This window comes from Oryctolagus cuniculus, chromosome 3, assembly GCF_964237555.1.
Source record: "Oryctolagus cuniculus chromosome 3, mOryCun1.1, whole genome shotgun sequence".
Classification (NCBI taxonomy): Eukaryota; Metazoa; Chordata; class Mammalia; order Lagomorpha; family Leporidae; genus Oryctolagus; species Oryctolagus cuniculus.
In genome coordinates, this window is record NC_091434.1 from 65,068,454 (window position 1) to 65,095,840 (window position 27,387).

A 27,387-nucleotide genomic window follows, 5' to 3' on the forward strand; every position below is an offset into this window, starting at 1 on the left:
GCAGTGTAAAAAAAAAATTTTAATCACACCCACTCACCACAATTACGTATGTGTGTTTTCTCTTGTATTTTGTCTCTAACTCTTTTTGTAGGCTCTTCGGGTTCTTTTGATACTCTGTGGAGGCGGATCTGGAACAAAATGGGAAACTCAGTAGCAGCCCTTCTTCCTCACAAAGGCTGCCAAGTCCACAGCCTCTACCCCCTTTAAGGGTGTCACTGAATGTGACTGATACGTGGCTCCCGCAGCCATTCCAGATGCCTGGTGCCCCCAAGAAGGAAGACTGGGGACTCCAGAGGAGCAGAGGCTTTAAACACCAACCATCCTTGTGGATGGGGGAGGGGAGAGCCTCCAGCTGGAGGGAAGCCCCAGACCCTCCAACCAGAGGGTGAGCCCCCGAGGGTCAGAAGGCCAGGAGAACCAGTCCACTGTCCTCAGGCCTCCACCAGGCTCTAAATGCTCCCGGGCCCAGTGCTGGAGAGCAAGCCCATTCTCCAAGGAAAAGAAGAGAGGGCCGCTGCAGGATTGAGGTGGGAGGGAGCTGGCTACAGCCTGGGGCACCGGGAAAGGAGCACGGATTTGTAGATGGGCCTGGGTGGACCCTAGTCAGAGGCTGCCCTGGGGTTGATGCCAGTAAGTACCCACCCCATCCTTGGCCTGGGCTGCAAAATACCCAAGAAACAAGCATCCTTTCCACCTCCATCCGAAAACACAGACCAAGCTGCCCACCCACCACTGCTGGGGCTCAGCAGGTGCCCACCCTGGGCAGGTGAAAGGAGAGACCCAGTCCCCCTCTTGCATCTGCCCTGTGCAATTTGTCCACCCTGTAGTTTGCAAACACTAAACCGCACCCGGGAAAGCCCCACACAAAGCGGTCCCGGTGCTTCTAAAGACCAGAGCGCACAGCCATAAGCCTTTGAAGTGACCTTTGGCTCGCGCCGCAATAACTCACCCCTTAATGAACACCCAAACGGAAGCGTCTCGGAGAAATCCCAGCCCGGTAGGGCTCCTAACTTAGAGGCCTGGCTTCAGCTTCCCAGCGGGCCCGGACCCAGCGGGGCGGGACACCCGCCTCCCGCCCCCACCCCGCTCGGCTGGGCCGGGCCCTGAGGGCGGCGCGGCGGAGGTGCCAGGTACCAGGGTTCTCAAGCTGGCGGGTCCCAAAGCCGCTTTATAGAATACATTCACGTGGCGGACGCCAAATTTCGCAGTTTGATCATTTTTTTATTTTTGAAAAGAGGTTCTTTAGAAGTAGGAGCGTCCCTCAGAAGAAGAGCTAAGTTGGGAGGTCATTCAGGGCCACGATGCCCCGATGTCTCTAGCTAGATTTTGCTTTCCTATCACGGAGACTCAGGGTAAGTTCGCGCGCGCCTGGGCGTTCTGGGTTGCGCGGTGCTCTCTGCGCGCAGGCTTGGGAAGGAGAAAAGAAAGGGGACGCCAAGTTGGTCAAAGTTGAAGAGCCCCCGGCATCTCCTCCTAGCCTCTCGCCCCTCCCCACGCACCATCCGGCGTCGGGTCTAGCTCTGACCTCCTGCTTGCCCAGAATGGGGAGCTTTAACCGGGCTGGCTCTGGCCAGCGGGTTCCCATATCCTTTCCGCAGCCAGAAGCAGGGAGAGCTGGAGGCAGCTCTGAGAGCTGTCAATGAAGAGCTGGTTCCAGGCAGCACCCCGGGAAAACTCTTTAGGATAGGGCCAGTGTGGAGCCTTGGTGGGGATTATTGAAATTTTCGGGGAAGTTATAAGTGAGTGCTCCATGGGGCCAAATGAAATGCTGCTCGCGGTAATTGGATTCAGCTGACTAAGCTGGCAGGCGTGCAGCTCCAAGGCAGCCAGCGAAGAAAAATGTCCAGCGACTTTAAGTTCTGATGGAGCCAGGCACAGGCCATTGACAAAACAACTTGACTGCTCTCTTTTGATGGTGATGCCCCTGGAAGTCTGTCCCTTTCCTGCCAGGGACCTGGACCAATGGAGACTAAGGGATTGCTCTTTGCTTTTGAGGTTCCATCCCCGTGGAGGTCCAATCTGATCTGGCCCAGTGTTCCCATGAGTGTGAAGCCACTCACTCGGGCTCATGGAGTCGCTCACTCCGATTTTGGCCCAAAAAGACCTGAGCTGAATTGTCCTCTCCTTGTGCAGCCAAGAGCCACGGGGAGCAAGTAAACAAAAGGATAGATGGGTTGCAGGAACCAATATATGATTGAGTTTTCACTCCGGTTTCCTTGGGGAGAAGCACTCAGAAACCCTAAGCCTTTTCTCTGCCACTACTGCAGTCCAAACCCCAGATTGGTGAGGGGCAGTGCGGAGGAGTGTCCTAAATTCTTCAAGGGAGTTTGGGGTGCTTTTGAATTGGGGGGGAGGGAAGCAGTTTGTTAGCATGTTAACCTCCCAAGAAAAAATACTACGCCAACATCGAGAAGTCAAAGCTGCGTGTGTAGAGCTTGCTCCCAGAACAATGCAGGGAGCTGGCTGGCCACCAAGTTTATTTTAAATACATATAAATCAACACGCCTGCACCCAGCCCGGCAGCCCAAGACACAGAATTAATATGACGCTCCATCTTACTTTGGCAGTGACAGTGCAAAAAAAAAGTTTTTATTCATTTCAATTTCAGCCCATTCGCCTAACTGCACATTTATGCCCAAAACACTTCCCCCGGCCCCCAAACCCACATTGTATTGCCTCCTCAAACTGCCACCATCAACCCAAATGCCACCGGCCACCCTCCCAGCCTGGCAAGGTAGTGTCCTCCTAACCTTTTGGTAGGCGGGGGACGTCCCCACAAAGCGCTCCTTGTACGATTAATCACAGTCTTCCATGTATATGTAGAAGTGTATCTAGGTCTATGCGGACTGCCTCACCAATTGGCAATAATCAAGATCACAGATTACACAAAATAAATCATATTTAGTATCCCGCTTAGGGCAGCAAGCAGCCCCTTGCCCAAAGATTTCCATTTTGTCATGCAATTGCTTACCTGGATCCCAATTTATCATAAACCTGGTGTCCTCGGCCTCAGAGTGGGCGCCAGTGGGGGGCAGAGCTAGCTTTCCCCCTTTGTCTGCAGACAACACTGTCCCAACCCTGGTCTTGCGCGCTCGCAGGCGCGGCCATATACCGGAGCACACGGAATTCCCGGTAGAACGGAACCAGGCTGAGGTTCAACTACCAATAAACGCAGGAGGAACGAGTTCGTAGTCCCCGAGCTGGCTTCTCCCGCTCTGTGCGCGGGTCGGTCCGCCCGCCCGCCCGCCGGTCCGCTCCCAGGCCCAGAGCGACGGCCACCCGCGCCCCCACCTACTCCTGGGTTCCTGCCCAGCCCTCCCAGGCCCCCCAGAGCTCGGGATTTGTTTTGCTTTCGGAACTTGGTCCTTTCTGGATTTGGAGAGAGCCCCGGAAACCCCCTCGTAGTCGGGAAATTCAGAGGCTGCCTTCAAATGCGAGCATATTTGTTCACGTGACCCCGAGGGAAGATTGTACTGATTGAGGCTGAAACTTTCACGCCATCCAGCCCCGGAGCGCAGCCAGGCCTGGGGGCTGGGAGGAGGGGAGCAAGAGGCGCGGGATCCGGGCCCTTTCCCTGGGGCGGGCGCGGGTGGGTGTGGGGCTGAAGGAAAGCCCCCCAACTCCTAGCTTAGGACAAACCCAGACCCAGCCTGGTCTTCCCCAGTGGGATGGGGGTTTGAGAATCTCTCCCCACGAAGACCTCTGACCCAGGCCCAGCCTTCTGCCAGACTGGTCGGGGTGACTGGAAAATTTGGAAGCTGGCTCTCTTAGAGACGTCTCTGAAGAGGGCTGTGGAGCGGCAGAGGCCCAGGGTCCCCCGGCTGCTGGCCGCGCCCGCTGCTCCGCATCCTCCCCAACCCCATACCAGAAGCGCTTCACGCCGCCTCACCGGAGGCGCCGCTCTCATCCGGGTGAGGCAGCGGCACTGCACAGATCCCCGCTGTCTGCTGTGGGCTCTCTGTCCTAGATGGTCACCCCACCGCCACCAGCCCACTCCCTGGGCGCCTTGGCTCTTTCCACAGACTCCCGCAGCCACGCCGCCGCTTCCGATCCCGAGGAGGCACCCAGCAGCCGGCCAGGACCCGGGGCGCCCTGGCTTCTCTACACCCTGGGCACCCCTACCCGGGTCCTCGGAGGCCCAGGGCCGCCTAGGCGCCAAGGCGCGGCCCGCTGTGACCTGTGCGGCTCCAAATCTGAACATCGCCGCGGAATCCGCGGGCCAGAGACTGCTGGGCTGAGGCTTCCCGCTTCTTGCGGCGCCTCCAGGAAGGCCAAGGGGGCTACGGAATCAGTGCTGGCTAGGCTTACCTGGGGATAGGAAACTTCTATTTTAGAAATATTAGATCAGGAAATTATGGCACCAATTCTTCACGGGAGGAGTTAAGCGCGCCCCGGGGACAAGGGGCTATTCTGCTCCTGGCTCGTCGCGAGCTCCTACGGCTCTTCCAGCAGTCTACCCCCAGCCCGGCCCGCACCCCGGAATCCGGCACAGCTGGGAGCTCTTCACCCCATCCCTTAAGTCGGCTTTTATTGCCGACTCTGCTTCCCAGCGGCATCTGGCAAAGAGCTCAAGCCCTGTCGCTGCTTGCAGGGTCTTAGAAGGGCGAGAGCGCCCCGTAGCCACAGAGGAGCACCAGAGAGGGGGCAAAGTCTTAGCGCCCCCACCCCAGAGGCGCGGGAAGGGCCCGGAGGACAGGTCGCAGGCCTGAGCCCCCAGACCTGTCGGCGAGCCCCTCCTTGTGTTCACCTGTTCGGCCCTCACCAGGATCCCACTCTGGGGTGCCTCTCCCAACCAGACCTTGGGTGCTACCCCCGGCCCACCCCACACCCGAACGACCCCGCCCCCTAGCCTCACGCCGGGGGGCCGAGCCCGCGGCCCGCAGCAAGTGTTAATCCCCAGCCAAAGAGGGGGTACTGCTTTGCGAGAATTTGTCTCCAGGAAAGGATCTAAGCCTTCTTCAATCGGAGCATATGTTCATAGAGCAATAAACCGCAAAGATTTACAGTCCTCGCCCGGCCCCCAACAGCCTCGCACCCTTTCAGGAATTACTTACGATGATTTATCACACCAACTCGGGCAATTGTCACACTGATAAAATAGCCCGGGCCGGTGCCCGCCAAGCCGGGACCTTGGAGGCTGGTGGCTGCCGGGCTGCCAGTGGGGCTGGGGGAGCTTTTTGTGGGTTCCTCTCCGGGGCCTACCAGGGCACGTCTGGGTGGGTTGAAGTGGGTGGGGGTGGGAGGGGAGATGATTCTCATTGAGAAAAATGCAAGCAGCAAGAGAAAGCGCCCGGAATCTGCGCCCGAGTCACTCGCTAAGCACATAAACATTTGTCATCTTTGAATAATTGAATTAATGTGTTATTGTTTGAATGTATAATTCATAACGGAGGAAACTTTGTTTCTGTCCTGACGGGGAAACATACATACACCAAAAGAAAAAAAGAAAAGAAATGAGCACATACACAAGCCCAAAACAACCAGGGCACGCAGCCAGCCCCGCTCGCCGACATCATCCGAAGGCGAGGAGCGCATCTCGCAGGGACCGCAGGGAAGGAAGCCGATGGAGACAGCCTCTCCGGGGGGCGTGCGGGGCGGCCCCGAGGACGTAGACGCCCGCCGCTGCCCCGGGCGAAACGGGGCTGTGCTGCGGCGGCGGTGGACGCCGGTTTTCTTGGAGTGCGGGTGAGAGAAAGGCCGGGAAGGGAAAGAAGCTCGCTCCGGCCTCTCCGCCAGACCCCTTCCCCGCAACGTGAGGCGCCTCCTAGCCCGGAGGTTTCCCGCTCCGGCGGCTGGGACGTCTCCCACCCACCCCCCACCTTGGTTTTATTTTAGGACATGCAAAAAATAAAAATAAAAAATACAATACATTACAAACTTATCAAGGGCTGAGGAGGCTAAACTACTGCCTGGGGTGAGAGGAGCCGCAGAGCTGGGGTCGGGAGGGAGGAGAGTGGGAGAAGGAACTCGGAAATCATTATCTGTTGGTTAAAACCTGCCTGGGGTAAAATTTCAACCCGATTTTATAGCCTTCTATTATGACGCAAAGAAAAATTTACGACCCTCGCTTGAAAAGAGGGCCGGGGCCTTTTCTCGCCGGTTTAAGAATAGGCGGCAGATGCCGTGACAGCGACCATTGTTCCCGGCAGACACAAGCGACCGGGCAACCCCGGCCCGCGCGCGCCAGGCGCGTCCCCCGGCCGCGCGGGTGTCCACAGCGCCCGCAGTGTCGGGGCCGCCTGCGCGCACCCTCGCCCCTCACCCCTCGCACCCTCGCACCCCGGCGTCCGCACACCCCTCCCTCGCCCCCTCCCTCCCTCGCCCGCACACACTCGGCCGCTCGCGGTAATTTTTCATAAGTGCAAAGCTTTGCTGAACCAAAGGTCACCATCCAAGCCACTAACAACTTCTCGCCGGCGCGCGGTTCCAAATCAGGAAGCAAAGGGAACTATTTGTCAGCGGTCCTGACAGCTAAGTTCATTAAGGATTTAAATCTGATGAAATAAAAGTCGCCAAAATATTTACCTGCCGGCCGCGCGCCCTTGCCCGCCGCCGGGGCCCGGGGGTGGAGGGCCGGGGGCGCCGCGCGGCCCCCCTCGGCGGGCGATATTCTTGGGATCCCTGCACTTTCCAAGTCGGAGAGAGCCCTTTGCGTGGCAGATTAATGACGACTCCGTGTTTCTTAAGGGACGTGCTGAATTAATTATTTCGCCAATCACGTGGTCGGGACTTGTAGAAATCTATTCTTATCATCTTCCTCGCACTTTGAAAATTCTCCGGGTTATGAAAGGCCCTCCCCCGGCTGCCGGCGAGCCCTGGCCGCCCAGCCCGGCGCGGGGGGCTGGGAGGGCTCCCCAACATGGCGCGCGGGCGGGCGGGAGGCGCCGTCCGCCGAGGGTCCCGGCTGGCTGCGCTGCACTCGGCGGCCTCGGCGGCCGTGCACTCGCCTGCTCCTCGCCCCTGCCCGCGACTCAGTACACACCACGGTATTGATGTATTATTGGTGGGCACGGGAGGAGCCATTAACCAGAAGACGGGCAGAGGACAATCATAAAATGTGTCTGAATATTTAAACTTCTGTCTGCGCACTTATAAATACACATGTCCACGCGTCTGGGGCGAGCCCTTCCATATATTAAGGACACATGTCTGATTTTATGCATTCTGCTCATTTCCTGTCTCCAGCAAGCCCCCCGCCCCCCATCTATTTTGGGACTCCTGTCTTGGCCCTCTCTTCCAGGCTAGGCCAAGATGTGAAAAAGCTCTCTAGATTAAAAATCATGCCTGGTACTTTTTATAGTGGGGAGTGTTTATTGTTGTCAGAGGGCGGAGGGGCTGGAGGGAAGGAGGGGCAGGTACACAGAGGCCTCAGTGGGGCTGGGCAGCACCAGAAGAGTAGAAGGAGCCCAAGATGGGAGGCGGGTGGGGTCAGGTCAGAGCAGCCACCAGCCAGCCTCTGCTCCACTCTGCCCAGAACCCAGCTCTCTTCCCAGCTTTTGGGAGCAGGGGTGGAAAGTTCACTCACCCAGGCCATCAGAAAGACCCCTCCGAGGGCTGAGAGGCCGAAGGGGTCTGGGGCTGGCCCTGGTCAAGCAGAGCACCATCCTGGAAGCCCCTATGAGCCCAGGCCTTGACTTCTTTTTCCTTTCAACAGATCCTGCCCACCACGCTACAGCCTGAACACAACCCCAGCTTTCCCAAAGCTCAGAAAACATGGTGGCCAAATTGGGAGCTTGTGTCTACTGGGGGTGGGGGTGGGGTAAAAATATAATTGCTAAGTCTTTCACTGTTTAACCTTCAGAGTTCAGGCACCAAACAAACTGGTGCCTAACTTCCTGCAGAAAATGATCAAATAACTGATTTATACTGAATGTCAGCTTTCACAAAGAAGGCTTCTGTCAAGGCACCAAACAGGAGGGAGACTTTGCTACACTTTTTATTATTTCAAATATAGATCAATGAATTACATCAAAACTACAGGCAACAATTAGTATAAATAATACTTTAATCAGTGGCAGCAAAACATTGGTCAATTCTATTAAAAAAGCATCTCATGTGAACAGATTCCATGGGCTCACTGACAATGTCGTCTCACAACAAAAGGCTGTAATGGACACAGTGAGAGGGGGCCCTCAACAAACACTTTACTCCTCCCCCTCTCCCCCCAGCCACCACCCCAACACAGGATTTGTTTTTTTAAACACCCAAACAAACACTCTGGCTCATATTTGGGGGAACAGACTGGAAATAAATAATAGCAACTGGACTCTGGAGCCTCCCCACGCCTAGGTTTCTCCAGAGTACGTTCCCAGCTGGAACCCATCTCCTTTCCTGCTCTAGGTGGTTGGGGGCCCCTGCCCCCTCCCTGGCCCACTCCCACCAGTCCAAATGGATGCTGAGGTCTGAGTGGGACTTCAGGGTTGGGGCTGCCCTCTGGACCATACAGCCTCCAGTAACATTTCAAAACACAATACCTTGAAGCTCAGGAGATTTGAGACTTACAAACAACAAAGACTTTTTTCTCTGATGAAGTTACTTTCTACATTGGTAGGGCCCTGTTTGAGAAGGAGCTTGGGTTTTCTTCATGGAAATGTGCCTCTTGGCTCTCCTCCGGGGTGGGGCTGAAGGCGGTTAAGCATTGTGGTATTTGGTCTGAAGCTGGGTGAATAACCTGAACTTCTGGGGAGGGGGCAACCTACATAATAACCTCTCATACACACACACACATACACATACACACACACACACACACACAGAGTTGGTTGCTGTGAAAACATACACGTCCCCCTCCTATGGAGCAGGTTCCGTGTATGCACAGATTGAGATTTTAGGAAAGAATCTTAGCAACTTTCTGACTTGCCTAAGGATAGCAGCTCTTTTCAAATGCCACATCCAAAGATCACTCTCCATGTTAGAGGGGGGGAAAGAAGAGAAGGGTAGCTAGAGTCCAAAAGGTTAAGGGTTTAGAGGTCAGTCCTCCCGGCTGAAATACAGCTAATCGAATAGAAAATTTGTCCTCTGGATGAACCTGATTCTGTAATTTAGCCGAACTTCAGTAAAATACCTTTTCAGCTTCTCAACGTGAGAGCGTCAGAAAAAAGACATCTTGACTATGTATGAACTCTGTGCTTTTTGTCATACAAACAATGATGCGAATAATGCAGGAATATCCATCTTTAATATCCCGACGTGGCGATATTCAAGTATTGCCATGTGCAAGTCTGAGAGCCAGGCTCACCCCAAGGAGGAACAAAGAGCTGTCCCCAGGGTCTATTACAAAAGACCAAGGCTTGGAAGATACTTTAGAGAATTGGAATTTCAGCCTAGGGACGCCAGTGAATACCTGCCCTCGGCTCTCAGGAGACAGAACCAAAGAACACGCTTGCAGAGAAAGACTTTTCCTCCTTCCACTCAAATATATTTTCAAAATCATCACTGAATACTTCTAAAGTACTCTTACGCGCCAGAAAAAAACCCCAAAAACAACACCATTCTGGATCTCAGAGTTAAGTCTTAAGCTGACTCATTCTCCCTGCCCCCTTTTGTCACTTTTGGGTAGCTACAACTAGGGGTTTCTTTCTTTTTTTTCTTTGAGCCCGAGGCTTTAGAGTCTAAACTTTTGAAGACTTGTTTCATCTGAGAGTATGAACTCTGGTCATTACCTCTGACACCTTACTCCTTATCCTTTAGAAAATGAGCTTTGAACTCTTTCCAGGGAAGGCATAAGAAAAATGACTAAAGAACATCTCTCCAGTTGTTTGAGGGTAATTGTTTTGAAATCAGCATTTTCAAGGCAAAGAAGAGGGCCTAAAAACCTTTCCACCTTTATAATCTCTGCTTCTAGTTCATGGAATAAGAAAAAAAACCCTAGATTTTTTTTTTAATCAGATCTTCAGAGGAAAAAACAAACCTAACACCAATTACTGTGGACTTCTAGATTCAGTGAGTTTTGCTTTTTTGTTTCCTCTTAAAAAACAAAGCATTCTCACCTTCCACATTCTCCCCATTGCATGGCCCCTCCCCACTACAGGCCCTATCCCAATCCCTACAAAATACTGTTCTGGGGTGGGGGGTATATTTGGAACATTTGGAATCCAGTTGGAACAGAAACTCAGTCATTATCTAGCCACCCCCAGAGCACAGAGGTTTTGTTTTCTTTCCCCAGAAGGAAAATGTTGGACCATTTGGTTCCTTTTCCCCCTCTCCTTTAATCACCCAGAGCTGGTTGTAAGCTCAGTGCTGGGGGGTGGATGGTGGGAAGCACATGTGGAAATATATTTTCAAGAACTCAGCTTTGAATGGATCCTCTGCCTCCCTCTGGAAGGGTCAAGAGCCCCCCTACACACACTCCCAGGGACCGGATCGGGGTGGAGTTCAAAATGCGTTTCCTGCCAAAACTAAGTCCACGTTATCTCTGATTTTGCTCCCTGAAGCTCAACCCCTGTCACTAGTTTAAGATTTTTGGCATGAAGGTGTTAATTATTTCTGTACTCCATTCCCCAACAAATAAATACTTCGACAAATATAATCTAAACACAAAACCACCCGTTTCCATTCCCTTCTTAGACATCTCATGGGGCATGGGACCGCTGGGAGCAACACTTTTCTGTGTGTTTGTTTTTTGAAATCACACTGGAAATCACCTAGACAGCCCAGAAAGTTCAGAAATCCTGGCCCAGCTCTGGCACTCTTGTACTGAGAAGCACCTAGCACAGAGTGGCCAACCCTGGGCCTCAGCCACCCCACACCTCTATGCCACAGAGTTCCCTGGAGGGGTGGGGTGCTGGAGAGCGTCCCACCTCACACTGGGATAAAGCATCCAACCTTCCCTGGTAAATTCACAATCCAACACGGAGATTTTCAGGAGATTTTACTTTCTCAGGAGCTCCTGCCTCCGTGACGCCTTCCTCCGAGAGAGAATCCCGCCCCCCTCCCAGCCCACCCCGCTCTAGGGAGGGGGCTGCCCTCAGGCAGGGTGCTAACCTGGGTCCCGGGCCCACCCCCACAGTACCTTAGAGCCCAGCGAGGTGACAGCAGGCCCAGCCTGCCCCTGCAGCCTCGGCTCAGCCGGGCGTGCAGGGAGGGACGGGCCCAGGGTCCCCGCTTCTATAAGGTCGTCAGGTCCGTGTGGTGGTCCTTGGCCATCGGCTGCAAATGCTGGCCGGGGGTGGCTGAGGAGGAGCAGGAGGAGGAGGAGGAGGAGGACGAGGAGGACGAAGATCTGCCTTTGGTGTTGGGCAGCTTGTGATCTTTTTTCCACTTCATCCTCCGATTCTGGAACCAGATCTTGATCTGGCGCTCGGACAGACACAGGGTGTGCGCGATCTCAATCCGCCGGCGCCGGGTCAGATACCTGTTAAAATGAAATTCCTTTTCCAGTTCTAGGACTTGCTGGCGGGTGTAGGCCGTTCGGGAACGCTTGGGCTCCCCGCCGGTGTAGTTGGGGTTCACTGCGAGACAAAACAGGAGAGGCAGGTCAGCGCCCGGCCCCTCGGTAGGCCCTGCGCCTCGCCTCCTCCGCTCACTCCCCGGCGCGCCCCGAGGCCCACATCACTCCCCGGCGCGCCCCGAGGCCCACGGCCCTCCCCGAGCACTCCCCAGCTCGCTCGCTCGCTTCCTCCCGCCCGCCCTCTCCCCGTGCACACACTACACACTCACCCCCACCCACCTCCTTGCACCCACCCCCTGCTCTCGGCTCTCCGCACAGGGCCCCCAAAGGCGCTCCCTTCTCCCCGCCCCTCGCCCCCCAGGGCCCCGGAACCCCGAAGCATTTCCAAGACCTCCCTCTCCTCTGCCGCGCTCCCTGCGCTCTGAAAATGGAGTCCTCCCCCACCCCACCCCTCCCCACCCCCTCGGCGCCCACAGCCAAGCAACCAGCCACATGGTCCCGGCCTGCTCCCTCAGCTATAAAAATTTATGGGGAGAGTAATTGCGGCGCCCAAAGAAGCTCCTCGAGCTCCCACCCACTCGCACCCCCCTCCCAGGGGCCTGGGCCCGCAGGCTGGGGTGGGCAGGGAGGAGGCGCCGGCCCCGCACCTTACCCGAATTCACGTGCACCTTCTTCATCCAGGGGTACACCACGGCCGGCTGCTTGAGTGCCGTCCCGGGGGGCGGCTGCTTGGGGCCGCCCGGCTGGCTGCAGGCCCGGGCGCCAGGCAGGGGCGCGGGCGGGGGCGCAGGGCACGGCTCTCCCGGGGCGCCGTAGTGACCGCCGGGGCCCCCGGGCTCTTGCCCGTGACCCCGCACGGGCAGCGCCGAGCCGGGCCCCGGGCCGCCGCTTCCGAAGGGCTGCTCACCGAAGTCGGGCCGCGAGTAGAGCCCCGGGGGCTGGAAGTCTGCGCCCGGCGCGGCGCCGCCGTAGTAATCTGCGCCCTGCTCGCCTAGGTAGCCGCCCTGCAAATATTCCTCGCACGGAGGGAACTTGGGGTCCACATACTTGGAGTTCACCATATACGAACTCATGGCCATTAATTTCAGAAGGTAGAAAATACTAATTTTTCTCGTGTTGTCTTTTTTTCTCCTTCCATAGGGCCCTCCTACTTGCTGTCAACTGAATAAAGTTGGGCGGCCATGTGACCAGGTCAGCCAATGGGGAGGAAGCGAGTTTATCACCGGGTTGGTGAGCATCTCATAATTTTCACAAATTTAACTAAATAACATACGTGTAATCAACTGACTCGCCCTGGCACATCCGAGGGCCCGATCACATGTTAGCCTAGTTCCAATCCTGCACCCGCACTCCCCTCAAGAAATCCCAGCTTTTGTCTGCCCCTGACTTTGCTAACCCCGGTGCCCTCTCCACTCACCCCCGCCCGGAAAGCAGCACCCCCAGAAAGTGGGCACAGTTCACAGGGGAAATCAGTCCTCCTCTTGGGGTGCCAGGCAACGAAAGGTGGACGGGCACGGTGGCCCCGGAGTTGGGCAGAGTGCCCCAGGCAGGCAGGGCTCCCGCCCATCCCGTGGGAGCCGGGATCCTGTCATACAAAGGCCAGCTCCCGGCTTTGTCTTCATCAGGGTCACCCAAAAGTTACCAGAATCTGGCCAGCCTGAATCAGATTAGGCAATGAGTAACCACCACGCTTTCTGCCCGCGCCCAGGCACCAGTGTTCCTATCAGAGCTGAGCCACGCCGACAGGAATGGCATGGGGCCCATGCAGTTGAGGGGTGGGTCGGGAAGCCGCTGAGGGCACCCTCCCTTCACCCAGATGCACCCCAAATGTTCCTGCCGGCCTTCCTCCCACAGGCGGCTTCTCAATGGCACCGGGCTCCGCGTGGGTTACCTTTGCACTCTGTGCCCCACGGAGGGCAGAGCTGGAGCGGGAGTTGGCTGGCTTCCCTTACTCCCGGGCACCCCACCACCCAGCCCTTTGGCCCTGCGCATTCGCTCAACCAATTGGGGTTTCTTTTTGCAGCCTCCATGGAAGATTGTTTAAAGGTGAGGCGCTCCTAGAGGAAAAGGCTGCTCTGCCGTGAGCAGGCACAGGGGATCCTGCTGGAGTCCAAGGTAATCAAACAGAAAGGGGCAGCTGAGCCGCACCCGCTGCCTCTGGTCCCCACCTCCGTCTTTGGCTATTTCGGAGAAACGTGAAGTTTTTGCATCGACCATATATTCCCCTAGAATCGAATCTGTGACTATGTAGATACCACACAAATTCGGTTCTACAGGGTATATATAGACAACGTCACAAACTCTGGGTCCCACCCAGAACAGATACCCAGACGGCTGCCAGCCCCAGCCTTTTCCTCTGAGCCATCACCGAGCCGCCGCAGCCACCCGCGGATCCAGAGACAGTTCAGGTAGACTGGCGGGCTTGGTGACGATTTGCTGCAACGAGTTCCCTCATTCTTTTGCCAGGGCTGGGGTTACCAAGCAGCAGAGCAACCAGGACATTCTTCTTAAGAAAGAAAAGAAGAAGAAAATAAGCCATCCCAGAGATGGAGGCTTTATTACCCCCTTCTCGGGATCCAAATACACCCCCCCCCCCATCAAGTGGTATTTTCCAGAAAGGAGCAAATGCCCTCAGCCAGCAGAAGAAAAACAGGCGAAAAGGCGACTCTGCTCTGCCCAATCCTTTCTCCCACTGCCTGGCCAAGCCAGGTTGGCGACCAAAGCTCGTTCTTCAGTAGTCGCACATTTACCTTCCTGGGCCCCGAGCCGGCTGGCCTCTCTGTCCATGCTGCGGCTTCAGACCCCGAGGCAGGCGCTGCTCGCAGGCACTGAGCTGCCCAGGGCTGAGGCCAGGCGGGCTGACGGTGAAGGGCAGGGCGAAGGGTCATTCGAAATCATTTACAAACATATCACAAAGTTTCATTATTTTCGCTTTGTGGACAGCAGCACACAAGAGTACAAAAGTTCACCAATTGCGCCCGCCCCAGCGCCTCCATGCTGCCCAGGGATCGCCTCTCAGTTCAGGGCACTGGGAGCTGAGCCGAACTCAGGGGCCGGGCAGATTTCAGGGGCAGAGGGGATGCCTGGCACCAGTCCAAAGGTGTCTTAAATTCTTTTTCATTGTTTTGATTCCCCCGCCCAGTAAAAAAAAAAAAAAAAAAAGTTTTAAGCCTTGGCCTGGACCTGGTGGGGTTGGGTAGGGGGAATCCCACCCCCACCCCAGCCAAAACCAGTTGCTGGCTTCTACTCTGCACTCTGTTTGCCCCCTCCACCCATCCACCCAGGGCTTCAGTTCCACCATTTTAACTATTTCCTAGGCGTTTACCAGGGTGCCAAGTCTTTCCAGGGCTCCAAGCCTGTGGAATCTGTTTGTGTCTCAGGAGTCTCCCCAGTCCCCCCCAATGCCAAGCACTTTCACGGAGCCGCCTTCCTGGGGACACTGGGCCTAGGCTTTATCCAGACAAATTGGGGGAACCTGCTGGGGTGGGTGGGGAGCAGGACGATTGTACACATTTTCATATTTGTTAGACGCTGTGACCTGCATTTCACCTTATTGCTCCACTTGTTCAGACAGGTCAAAGCCAACGAGTTATTGATGAACAAAAGCGTTAAATATTCACCTCCCTCTCAACCGCCCATACTAATGCTTTTGATCTCTCGGGCTTTTTGTGCTGCGTTCAGCTGCAGGGAGCCAAACGTGGGTTTGGAAGAGAGCAGCCTCGGCAGACAGAAGCACCTAGAGCCAGGGCACTGGAGGAGAGGGCAAGACCAGGAATCTTGGGGACATCAGAATTTTCAGTCAGGAGCCCAGAACGCCTTTCACTTGAACCAGCCGGTGCTTCCTGGGAACTGTGTGCTTGTGGGATCTCACTTCTGGGTGAGCACAGCTCCTAGGGCATTGACTAGGCTACCCAGCCCAGCTTCTCCAACCATGAAGACAGGGTGTCTCAGAGAGGACGCGGGCTTCCTGCAGTCCTGGAATATGCTATTGCCCATTAAAATAAAATCACCTCTGTTTTGTAGTAAGGGAGGGGCTGTTCCCCCTGCACACACACACACGAATCTTGGACCACCACCACCACACAGACCCCCTAAGAGCTGTACCAGTCTTTCTCAGCCAAGGACTCCCAGTTTCTGGCTCCACCCCACCGCACCCCACCCAATCCGGCTGTTTCCTGGCAGCACCAGCCTCTCTGGCGGGAAATTGTTGAGCTGTAGTTAGAGAGCAGCAGAGGTGAAGGAGAAGGGCCACGTCCCTACTGGCTCAGCCCGTGTCCCAGACTCGGGACCCACACCGCTGGAGCTGGGGTGGAGGAGGGGTAGGAGAGGGATGGGAGTTGGCTTAATCTCAGAATTTGCAGCCTTTTCTAGAAGCGGCCAACTCTGCACATTCGTGGCCAAAGAGGGTTGTTTGTTTTGTTTGTTTGTTTTAAATATTAGAAACCTTTTTTTTTTTAAGCATTAGAAGGTTGGGCCAGGCTGGACCTGGTTGATCTGCGTTGGGGTGCAGAGGGGGATCGCGCTGCTTTGGTATTTACTGCGGGAGGCGATGCCAGTCGGAACTCGTTAATAGAGCGGTTGCTAATTAGCTGCAAGCTCTTAACGGAGGCGAGCACTCGCGCGGAGGTGCACCTGTGCGAGCTCCAGAGGCCCTGGAGGGTCCGCAAAGGGCTGCGGAGGGGGTGGGGCCCGCGGTGCTGTCCCTGAGACAGGTGACTGTGACTAGGCCCCAGGAACGCTTTCCAGGAGCTCAATTTAGAACTCCCCCCAGCCCCACCGCAGCCGCCTCCCAAAGAGAGCTGTCTTCGCTGGCCAGGCCTGGCGCGTTGCCCACTCCCTCCCCAGGGTCAGTACCGCCTCTTCGCGATTCGGAAGACGCGGGAAGGTACTCACCGAGGCGCTCTCTCACCGTCCCGAACCTGTTGCAATGAAAACAGGGGTCACTTAAATTCCACGGGATAATACAGCAGAAACAGATAACAGGGAAATGGCAAGGCCCAGCCACTCGTCTGACACTCAGCCTTCCCTGCTTCGGGTGCCCGCCCCTGGGAACTTCGCGGAAGTGCCCCCCGGAGCCCGAGCCCGCATTATTCGCGAGCAGAGACACAGGGTAGGAAAGAGGTGGCTCCCACTCCACGCTCCGGAGGGCAAAACCTTACTGCTTGTTTGGCCTGACTCCTGCTGCCTGTGGCAGAGTTTCCCCAGTGGAAAAACGGGCAGCGGGGAGAAAATGGGCCTTTGTTTCCTCCTGCGCCATCGCCATCGGCCGGGTGGGTGCAACTCTGCTGGGAAGAGGTGGCCTCCCCATCTGTCCTCCACCCTAGGTCCCCTACTCTGCCGCCCTGGGAGCAATTCAACCCCCACCTCCTTTCCAGTTCCAGTTTGTTTTCATATTCTCCAGCCTCAAACGGTGAACCCCCACACCTGCCTTTTTGTCCCCAAAGAAAGATCAGCCAAGACTGGGACTTACCTCCCCAGTTCTGTTCCAACTCAAAACAAAGGGCAATTTCCAGGGGGCAATGAGGACCCAAATGATAACCAGGCAGGAGGAAAATCAATGGGTGCAGAGGTAATGGCAATGCTTTAGATTGTTATCCAGCTCTACAGACGTGGCATCAATTTTTCAGCATCGCTGCTGAGAGAGCCGGCAAAACGCGTACAAAGCAGTGGTCCTGCCAGGGGCTGGTGTCCAGCTGTAAGTTTTCCATTTGTCTCAGTTTTGTGCTAGGGCAGCAGTCCTCTTGGAGGAAGCTCAGAGGGCAAAGCCCCTCTCCCCCCCACAGAGCCCACCACCAAAGTTTTGTCCCACTTCTGCAGCAAATGCTCCAGTGTGGGGAAGAAAGGGCCAGTAAGTTCCGCGTGGGAGGCGGGAGCCCTCAGCTCCGAACTTTCCTGTCCAGGAGGGAGGAGAAGAAAAGTGGGATGCCCCTGCTACTTGTTAATTTAGATTCAGGCTAAAATTAGACGAACTTCCACAGGACTCTCCTGGGCAGAAAAGTCAGGGCAGCAAACCCGCCCACCTCTGGAGCCATCGTGGAGAAGTAGTAAGTGACTTACTGTCTCTCTTTGCCAGTGGGCAGGGGAGCTGCGAGTAGAACTGTCTCCTTCTGAGCCCTGCGCTGGCTGGAGCCTCTCACTTTCCTATCGCTGCTCCAGGAAGCAAGCATCTGCACTTGTATGCTCTTAACCTAATTTATGGTGGGAATTATATTTTGGCTTGTCAACTCTCAAGCCATAAAACAAAGTTTATTGGAATCACGTGCTCGTAAATAGCCACTCAGGTCCCATCTCTACAGAACCATAAATAACCTTTGGCTTTAAACTTTTATTCACTAAATAAAGGCTCACTGCAACTGTTCACTCAGATTTAAATAGTCCCAAATATCCAGGATGCAAGGGCGGTCAGATTCATATCAACACCCCAGGCTTTTCAAATAGCATCTTTCCAGCGAAGGCTATTTACACTGGGAGATAGTACTATTTGGAAAAGGCTGGTTGGTGGGCATGGCTTATGATTCTTTGGCTTCATGCGCTGTGAGTACCATGGCTCTTTATTTCAATCCTTTGCTAGCTTTAGATGTGGTAAAGAGGCCAAAGGCTGCCTCTCACTGACTTAGATCAGAAGTTGGAGGTTATTTGCGATTTTGTTCAAGTTTCAGTAGAGAAGTAGTGGTTAGGGAGCGGCTGGGTGGGCTTGGGGGTGGGGGTGGGGGTGGCATCTGGAATTAACACTTGGCTTCCTCCGTATTGTCGTGGACGGGCTTGGTGAAAGCCGGGAGCTGAGGGTAGCCATATGCCTAGAGGTTTCTATAATTTGCTTAGATCTGAAAGGGAAGCCTTTGCAAGTGACCAAACTGCTTAAAATAGCAAGACTTGGGGTTTGCTAAAGTGAGACAGGGAGAACAGCTCCATCGGAATCTTTGGCAACCAAAGCTCTGAAGGAGGTTATAAAACAATAAAAGAGCCCTGGTGTGAAGAGGACGGGGTGTGAGGAAGCAAATGAGGCTCTCGAGGGACCGAAAGTCCCGGAAGTCATTCCCACACTGCCCCCAAGCTCCCAGGGCCCCAAGGGCCCAAAGGTGGGCGAGGGTCTTCAGAGGGGCTCCCCAGGCACTGCTGCCCCACTGGAGGGAGAGCCCCGGAGTGCGCCGTCCTGCAGTGACGGCCAGCCGGCCCGGCCAAGCTGAGGGGCTGGGCTCTGAGCTGCTCCACAGGGGAGCGAGGCACTGTCTGCTTGGCAGAGGTGAGGGAGACAGGTGGGGGGATGGGAGTGGGAAGGAGGCCCCCAGCTCCCACCGAGGGGTAGAAGTAAAGGGAGAACTGACCCCTCCCATGGCCTGCCACTGTGGCAACCCAACAGTGAGAAAATGTGTGACTTTGCCTATTCTGGTGAAAGTGATTTCCCCAGCAGATTCTGCCGATCTGTGTGATCTGCAGGGTGCACACATGCACACAACTTCTAAACCCGATTCAGTTGCAACAGATCCCCTCAGAAGTCCCAGCCAGCCCTCCTCACAAAGATCTCAGCATCCGAATTTCCACACGCTCTACCACATTTGCAAGCCCATTTTCTCATTTGACTCTCATTGGCTAGAAAGCAGAGGGCTGTTAGCCTGCACAATAAGGCATTTCTCTCTCTTTGAATCTCTGAATTTCTCTTTCTCTGAATCTCTCTCTCTCTGTCTGTCCCCCACCCCACCCCACCCCCGCATTCTATTAGCTATTTAGGAATATCTTTTTCTCTTACAGCACATAGCACCTATTTTAAAAAATAAGTGAAGACCAACTCTTCCAAAAATGGCTTCTGATTCTGCCAGAATTAGGTGACCAGTTTTGAAGTTAATCCCTGTTAATTTCTTGTTTAAAAAGCAAAACCTGCAAAAATAAAGTTTGAGGAACTAAACTTTATTTTTCCCAAAAATTAATCCAAGGCTGTAAGATAGCTCTGCAATTCTGATGAGGTTTTTCCGGAGGTAGGGGAAGAAGGCAAGGCTGAGGTGGAAGCACTTGGAGCGTAGTTGGGGCTAAGGAGATGTGCTTTTGAGTGAGCAGTGATGAAAGATGGTGACTCGGATTTGCTGGCAGCCTTTACTGTGGCTTGCAGGATACGATGAAGCTGCTTCTCCCTGTACACCCAGGCAACAGCAAAGTGGCTGGGGTAAAGAAAATGAGGAAAGAAGGAATACATGGAAGCAGATATCCTCAACTGTTTTGTGATATTAGGTTAGCCAGGCAAAGTGATTAAGGAGAGCGTAAGGGTCCACCTTCCTCCAGTCCCCTCTTGTCCCACCCCCAAGGTCCTGAGCTTCTGCGATGGAAGAGAGTGGTGATAGGGAAGCGAGCGAGGCTGAGCAGCAGTGGGCAGAGCCGAGCTAGAACGGGCCCATTTCTCAGGGGCCTCAACACTGCTGCTGCTGGTGGTAATGGAAGTGGACATGGGGCAGGAGAAACTGAGCCTTCCTTAAAACTTGTGAGGAAGTGGTTTCTGGGTAAAGCGGAACTTCCGGTCCCGCCTCTCCCCCATTTGGCTGGAAAGGGTCAGTTCTGGGACTTCCTGCCTAGCATGCTCCCACCAGACAGGGTGCCTTGAAGGACTCCTTCAGCCCTGCACCTAAGGCAGCTCCCAGGACAGACAGCCAAGGCAGCGGCCCTGGTCCGAATGTGATGGGGCCAGGCCTCTGTCGTGTGTCACCAGGAAAGTGTCTCCTCGTGGCTCCCAACAGGCCATTGCCTGGAGGTCGGGCTCTCTCTCCTCTCAAACTAGAGGTTTCTACAGCCACAAGGGAGGGATGGGGATGGGGCTCTGGACAAACTCCAGGCAAAGAGGGGAAGATGGGAGACGGAGAGGCTGGTTCTCGAGGACCCAGGCGGAGGGCAGAGCCAGGGAAGGGCTGAGCAAGGAGTCCCAAGCAGGAGAGAAATGGGAGTCCCTATTCCCGGCCCTGTACGCCACCACTGGAGGAGGAACACTCCTCTCCCTCCTGCCTTACTGTGGAGCACTGGCTTGGCACCTCTGGGAAGAAGAGGTGACCCATGAGGGGAAGGCCAATAGTAGGGGCTTTGAGGCAGGGTGACTGACTCAGGGTCCAGGGCTGGAAAAGGCCACCGGACTCCAGGGAGAACCCAAGTGAGATCCCATAGCAGCAGCTCGGGGTAGCTTGAGAGCTGAGGTGCCACTGCCCAAGCCATGGGCAGAACTTTGCCTGACACTGTTGGCAGTGGCCAAAGATAGCATGTGTGAGTTGAGAGAAAAGCTGGCCCACGAAGACCCCCAGTTAAGTCACAAGTGGCAGCTTGCCCCAGGGCTGCAGAGGCCCTCTTGGCGAGGCCAGGGAGAAGTCACGGAAGTCAGAGCAGGGGTGTGCTCCCGGGTGCAGCTTCCAGCTTGAAGTAGGACACACTCGTTCTTCACGAGAGACTATCAAAGAATTGGGTCAAGAGAGATTTTGAAGGCTGTCCTTCTAAGGCCACCTTGGCTCGCCTGGGGCCTAGTTGGGGCCTAGGCTCAGCCACAGTCCTGGAGCCCAAATCAGAGGGCACAAGCAGAAGAAGGGGTGGTATGGGGCAGGGCGGGGCTCTCTGACCCCCTCCACTGCTCTCTGGACCCAGATGTCAAGAGGCTGAAGAGGGTTCTTGCCCTGTGCCTACAGAAGAATGGGAAGGAGCAGCTGAGTAGGAGGTCAGGGTGGTGTTGGCGAAGGTGGCTGGGCTGGGGGACCTGCAGCCACTGGGACCTGCAGCCTTCTGCAGGAGTGCAAGACCTGCCCGTGTGTGGGTGTCAGGCCTCCCCTGGGGGCACTGCCCACTGAGGAGCGGGGGGGGGGGGACACTTTGCTCCTGGGTTTGGCCTTTACACATGAAGGTGCCTCTGAAGCCAGGACAGTGATGGCCTAGATCCCTTGGGCGTGCTACAACTTGTCTGACCAATCCTCTGCCTTGTCTGCCACAGAATTCAAGCACTGGGTGAACCCAATTTCTCTCAGTTCTGAAAACCTAGGCCTGATTGTTGAGCAGAAAATCAGCACAACGATAATAAGGAATATGCATGGAATTCTAACGTGCCAGGGAGTTCAAAGTACTTACCCCATGAGCTAATGTATCTAAGAGCTAGTGTCGTGCCTGGCGCTTTGTACTGCACAACCTTTGATGGTAGTTACTATCCCTGCTTTTGAAACAAGGAAACGGGCCCAGAGTTTGTCCTACTTGCCTAAGGTCCCCCAGCAGGTAAGTGGTACAGTATGAATTTGAACTAAAGACAATCTGAACTCAGGGCTTGCCTTCTTTGTAATCTTTGAGCCAAAAGTAAAGGATCCATGCTCTGTCCCTAAAATGGAAGCAATCATTCAGCCTATAGGTAGTGACCTTTTAAGAAAAAGAAAAGAAAAAAAAAGGTGGATGGAGCTCTGGGGGATGCCTAACTGTAGAGGAAGAAGAGAGGAGATTTGGTCTTTGGGGAACAAAGAACCAGAGCTGGAGCAGGAGAGAGCGAGTCCCTTGACCAAGCTAATCTCAGACAAAAGTGTGCATCCTAATTGCCCTGAGGGAGATGTTTCCAAAATGCGGTCCCGAGTAGCCCTGTCTCTGTACCTATAGCCTTTCTGATTCCGGTGCGGCAGGCGTGGGGTGCGCCCCACAAACCTGCATCACAAAAAAAGAGATTTGGATGCAGCTCTGCACTGCGAACCACTGCCCTAAAGCAGGGAGAGGAAGCCGCCAGGGATGCCTTGCCAGGAGACAATGGGAGATCCGCGGGGTCGGGTCAGGGTCAGCGGCTGCAGTTCAGCGTCTCCGCTGGTGCCGGAAACACCCGCCCGGAGCCCACTGAAGGCCGCCGACAGGCAAAGAGGTGTGTGGGTGGTGTGACAGTAGGCACGCTCTTCAGGGTAGGTCTCAGCACGTGGGATTTGCCCCAGGCGCTCAGTCTCCAGAGAGTCCCAGGACCCAGGCCCTGTTCTAAGGCAGCAGCGGGGAGGCACAGCGGCTCGCTGCAGGAGGAACACGGGCCGCGGATTGGGGTGCAGCTGCCCCCTCCCCCACAACATGGAAGTTGTGCGCCCAGGATTGCAGAGCACAGAAATCGCGCCCTCTCCGGGAGGGCGGAGAAAACGAGGTGGCCGCCACCCTAGCACCTCCCTCCAGGCGCCCGGGCCTCAGCGCTGCCTCCACTGCCCTTCCGGGACTGCGGACCCCCTCCGGGGAGGCCCCACGTATTCTGCGCGCGGGGTGGAGCCCCCGAGCACGAGGGGCGGCTCACGTGTCCTCCCCTCCCCCGCCCGCTCCTGCAGGCGACATCTGCGGCCGCAGCGCAGCCGGCGAGACGCTTGTCCTACAGCGCCTCCTCCTGGACGAGGCGCCGGACAGCAGAGCAGGAAGACTCCGCCAGCCCCGGAAACCGAGGCAGGGGGCTTCCTCCGGCGGGCGCAGCTGTCCAGGCCCCAGAAGCAAGCCGCGCAGTGTCCCCGGGGGTGGCTGGAAGGAGTCGAGGGGGCCCCGAGGCCGCCTCTCACCGCCACCCCACTCCAACCCCCAGCGCAGAAGCAAGTTCGTGGCCCTTAAACGCGCATCCCTCATTAAGCAGGCGAGCCCAGGCGGAAAATCCCTCCAGTTTGTCGTTTATTTATTTATTTGCCTGCTCTCCGCTGAGCCGCCGGCCCCCACATAGCCCTAGAACGTGCTGCGCCGGCGTAACAAGATCCGGGAATGGCGGGGCAGAAAGATCGGCCTGAAGTTTGGCGGTTTGAACAGGCGCCAGAAGGGAGGGCCTTTTCCCAAAACAGACACGCCAGGGTGAAAAATCCCATTCACACCCCCCCCCCCCCGGGTGACACACACAGTAACACCTGCAGGGAATTCTCTTTCCTCTAGCCACTGGCTGGTATTTGCAGCATACTGCTAACGCACGGATTTAAATCGGGGGAGGCGGTAAATCGTGAGGATTTGGAAATCAGGTGGTCAAGGGCAGAGCTGCCGGGCTATATTCAGAGGGAAGGCTGAACTGAAAGCAAGCCCAGGCGCGAATCCTGCCGGACACGTCGGGTTCCAGCTTCCAGCTCCGAGGCCACGCGCCCCCGCCCCCTGCCCGTGCTGCGGGAGGAATCCCGGGGTCGGGCCACTTTACTGCACATGCGCCAGGCACCCGGCGAGCGTGCGTGGCCGGCGCGCGGGGGCACCGAGCCGTGCCCGCGGCGTGCGCAGCGCCGTGCGGGGCGCGGCGGCGCGCACTGCTCCCGCGCCTAGCTGCAGAGGAGCCTGGAAGCCCCACGTCAAAGAGACAGGAAATGCGCTTTTCTGTCCCAGGAAAACCTGAATTAAAAACTTGGCCCGTCCTTTCCGATTTGCAAAGCCCTGTTCAGTGGTGCCAGTGGTCGCTTCTCGAGGTTGTCGTCTGGATCACACCCTGCCCACTCGGGGCACCGCTTCCCTGATTTCGTCTATCCAGTCGGGGCCAGCCACCCTACCACGTCCAGGGAGCCCAGCTTCTCCCTCACCCTGCAAAGCCTTCACGACCAACGAACTAGTCCCCAGAAAGTGGGCATCTATTCATAGCGTGGCCCTAAATTGGGTTTGAATGAGAATTCCCAGCGGCCTCTCCGCAGCTTCCGGCGCCCCTGCACACCCTGCCCGGCGGCCGCCGCCGCACTGCGGCGAGGCCGTAAATACCTCTAACAGCTGCCTGCCAGCCCAGGGTGAAATACTGTCTTTGTTCCGATTTCCCTGTGTCTCGAGCTCTGAGAACGGAACTCTGCCGAAATACGTTGACTTGGAGGAACACGCGAGGGGCAGCGTGCTCGGCGGCCTGCCCCGGTGCGTGGCCGTGTGTGTGGCGGCGCCGCAAGCCCGGGTCGCAAGCCCAGCAGCCAGCCTGGCCCGGCGTCCCCGAGGCCTGGACGTGCCACCGGCTCCCTCGTGCAGAAACAGACCGAGGTTCGGGCCCACGGCGCTGGGAGTTGCGCTTCCGGGCTGCTGAGCTCGCGGAGCTGCAGTGCTTTCCATTTTGTTTCATTTTGTTGTGTTAAGAGACAATGGAGGCTTTTCCGGCCTCAGCCACAGCGTTCCCAGTCCCCTCTTGGACTGCATGGCCCGGGTTCAAATGCAGTCTGCAGATTATTTATTCCCTGAGATGCAACCGGCCGTTTCTTTACAACAAGCTCTTCATGCGACCAAGGGGGCTTACAAAGAGCCCCTCAGTCCTCCGTGTCTGCCCAGGACACCACCCTCTGCTGCGTCATCGGACCTGCGGCTCGCCCACGTCTTTAGTCGCCCGGGGGCGCTGGGCCACCAGACCTAGGGACAAGCGACCTAGGCTCTGAACACAGGGTTTGTCCATCGGCGCCCCAACTCCACCCCGTCCCCACCCCACCCCACCCCTGCCGATGCAGGGGCTGCTCTGGCGGGGCCTAGGAACCCTGATCCGGGAGCCTGCTGCTCAGTACGCAATGCGTTTTAACGACAACGAAGACTGGTTTTAGCAACCGTGGTACCCGAGGTGGGGAAATAGTGACAAAATACAGACGTTCCAATTAAAAAAAAAAAAAAGTCATCTATGAGTTTCTTATGAATGATCAGTTCCTGATCCAGGAGAACCTCGCGCACATCAACTGGCCACAAATTGTGGTCCTCCATTTTGAAAAGGGCGTGATTGCATCTCTAATAACTAAAAATGATCAAGATGTCATTTATTGTTCAGAAACACTGTCACAGCGGACTATTCGGGGCCCAATACGTTCGGATTCGCCGCTGGGTGCTTTGGGCCGACACCCGCCACGGCGCAGGCCTGCCCTGTGCGCAATGCGGCAGATTGTGCAAGGGTTTCACGACTTCACCGCGCGATCACGAGGGAATGGGCCACAGGATTTTCGACCTGCACCGTCAGGTGCCACTCAAAACCGGCGTGACGAAACTGCAATTTGTGGCTTTTTTATTTTCTACGAAGGGTTTTTTTTTTTTTTCCTTTACGCATGTTTTGGTTCAGTAGCTTTGAAGTAAAGGGTAAAAATGTTGCTGTATAATATTTATTGATAGGCAAAGAAAACAATACATTTACAAAGAGAAAAGACTTTTTCTTTTCCTGCTCTGGTAAATGAAAAACACACGCGATGTTTGAACTCAGAAATGCTTTGCATTTCTGAAATGTCTATTGGGTTTTCCCCCCAAACCTACACCAGATTCTCTGATACTATTATCACCCTCCCCCCACCCCCGCATTCATTTTGTGACATAAAATCATTCAAATTCACCTGACGGATTAACGTATGTGGAAGGAATCAATCCAGACTGGTTACAGAAATTCTGTGAGAACTAGAGAAACCTTTAAGAATATTTCAGATTGCATCTTACGCAAGGCCCAATCAACCATAAACCCTAGAAATTAGCCGGCATCATTCACCAAAACCTACATTTAAAAATCAGGCACACCCGGAATACCAGAACCCACCCCACCCCCACCCAAGCCCCAATCCTTTAAAAAAAAAATCACACACAAAAACACCTGTTAGCCTCTCTGGTACCTCTGACCACAGACAAACCGCAAAGCCACTGTTGTGTACTAGAGGGTGCCTTTTGCGACCCGCCAGCGAGGCTGAGGTGGACAGAAACCGTCGTCACGCCCTTCTTCCCGGGGGGCCGCGAGTGCTCTCCACCCAGCCCGCGACACGCTTCTCTGGAGAAAATGGGGCTTCTCCCCTCGACTTCTGAGCGCTGCCCGACCCCACCCGGAGCCCCAGGGGACGTCCTGGGGCTGGAGGGACCAGGGGACAGGGGACCAGCGACCCCCAGGTTCCGGGGGACGGCAGAGAGGGCCCGCCCGGCTCCCGAGCTGCACCCGGCGGTCGGCGCCCTGGGCTTCCCGCTGGCAGTGCTGGGGCGCGGAGAGTGGGCGACTCTTACCCGGAGGCTGCCGAGCTGCAGGCGGCGGTCGGCCCGGGCGGCTGCTGTAATCCATTAGGCGCTGCCGGCCTTGGCGCACTCCCGGCGGCAGCGAGCAGCTCATGCTGGAGAGGGAACCGCGTCGGAGGCGCGGGGCCGCAGTCACCCGTAGCCGGCCGGCTGCTCCCGGCAGGCGGTGTCAGCGCCGGCGGGGGGCTCGGCGCCTGGGGCTTCTTCCGGGCTCCCCCGCCGGGCTCTCCGCCGGCTCCGGAGGCAGCCGCGGGGAGGTCAGGCTGGGCGCCGGGCGGGAGCCGAGGCCGCTGCGGACCCCGCAATCCCGCAGCCGGCGACTGGAGCCCACCTCTGCAGAGACAAAGGTTAGAAAAAGAGGGGGTGAGGCTCTGGGAAAGCAGAATGCGGGGGAAAATTCGCCTGGGAAATCAGGAAAAAGGCCGTGAAGGAGAGCGGCGCCTGCACATGACCAGCCGCAGCCAATGACGACCGCAAATAGGTCATAAAAAGGTCTATTACCAAGTTGTAAATTTTCTTCAAACAAAAAGGAATTTACTGCAATTCCTTGCGGATTTTGCACATACAGCTCGCAAGCGCCATGTTTTTCCTCTCTATCTCTCCCTCTCTTCTCTCTTCTCCTTCCTCTCTCGCTCCCTCCCTTCTTTCCTTTTCTCTCTTTCTCTGTCCCTCTCCTTTCCCTCAGTTAGCTCCCTAGTGTTCGTTTTCCTGTCTCTTCCTCTCCTCTTTTCCAGGAATTATTTGGTGTTTTTTTTTTTTTTGGTGGGGGGGATTTGCTGGGCTCCACGTCTCTGCGCAGCGAGCCACTGCGTGGGAGGGAAGCATGAGCTCCATGCGGCTCCGGCGCTGCGCCCGCGATCCCCGAGGACACCCCCGCCCCCCACCTCTAGCCTTTCTGGGGCGCGTGGCCTCTCCTGCTCCCCGCCCCCCCCCCCCCCCCCCCGCGGAAGGGCCGCCAAGCACTTTCGGTTTTTGCCCCCTTGCTTCTCCCATCAAGCCAACACCAGTGGTCTTGCGCAGAAAACCTGGGCTCTGCAGGCCAAGAAAGCGCCCCCTCCCTCTGTTCCGACATAAACTGGGGTCCCTCCCATTTCCTGGGGTGG

General features: G+C 56.1%; 1 protein-coding gene and 1 non-coding gene across 4 annotated transcripts; both read right to left on the bottom strand.

Annotated features, from left to right (window-relative positions):
- HOXD4 (homeobox D4) lies at nt 1–27,319 on the bottom strand. Of its 3 annotated transcripts, none has more exons than XR_011387580.1 (5): nt 26,276–27,319; nt 16,283–16,308; nt 12,042–14,247; nt 11,012–11,450; nt 1–128 (listed from the first exon to the last, which is right to left on the bottom strand). XR_011387580.1 is itself a non-coding variant. In XM_051848473.2 (5 exons), the coding sequence occupies exons 4-5, from the start codon at nt 12,466–12,468 to the stop codon at nt 11,107–11,109; spliced, it is 771 nt and encodes a 256-aa protein (XP_051704433.1). In that variant the 5' UTR covers nt 12,469–13,895; nt 14,140–14,247; nt 16,283–16,308; nt 26,276–27,319; the 3' UTR covers nt 7,921–11,106. The 3 variants fall into 3 exon arrangements, 2 of the variants coding, with proteins under 2 accessions (XP_051704433.1, XP_069927632.1); XM_051848473.2 differs by lacking the exon at nt 1–128 and having other exon boundaries at nt 7,921–11,450; nt 12,042–13,895; nt 14,140–14,247; XM_070071531.1 differs by lacking the exon at nt 1–128 and having other exon boundaries at nt 7,921–11,450.
- On the bottom strand, nt 13,608–13,669 carry MIR10B (microRNA mir-10b). Its single transcript, NR_162456.1, has one exon. It is a non-coding gene; the product is annotated as a microRNA mir-10b (primary transcript).
- Nucleotides 27,320–27,387: the final 68 nt, after the last annotated feature.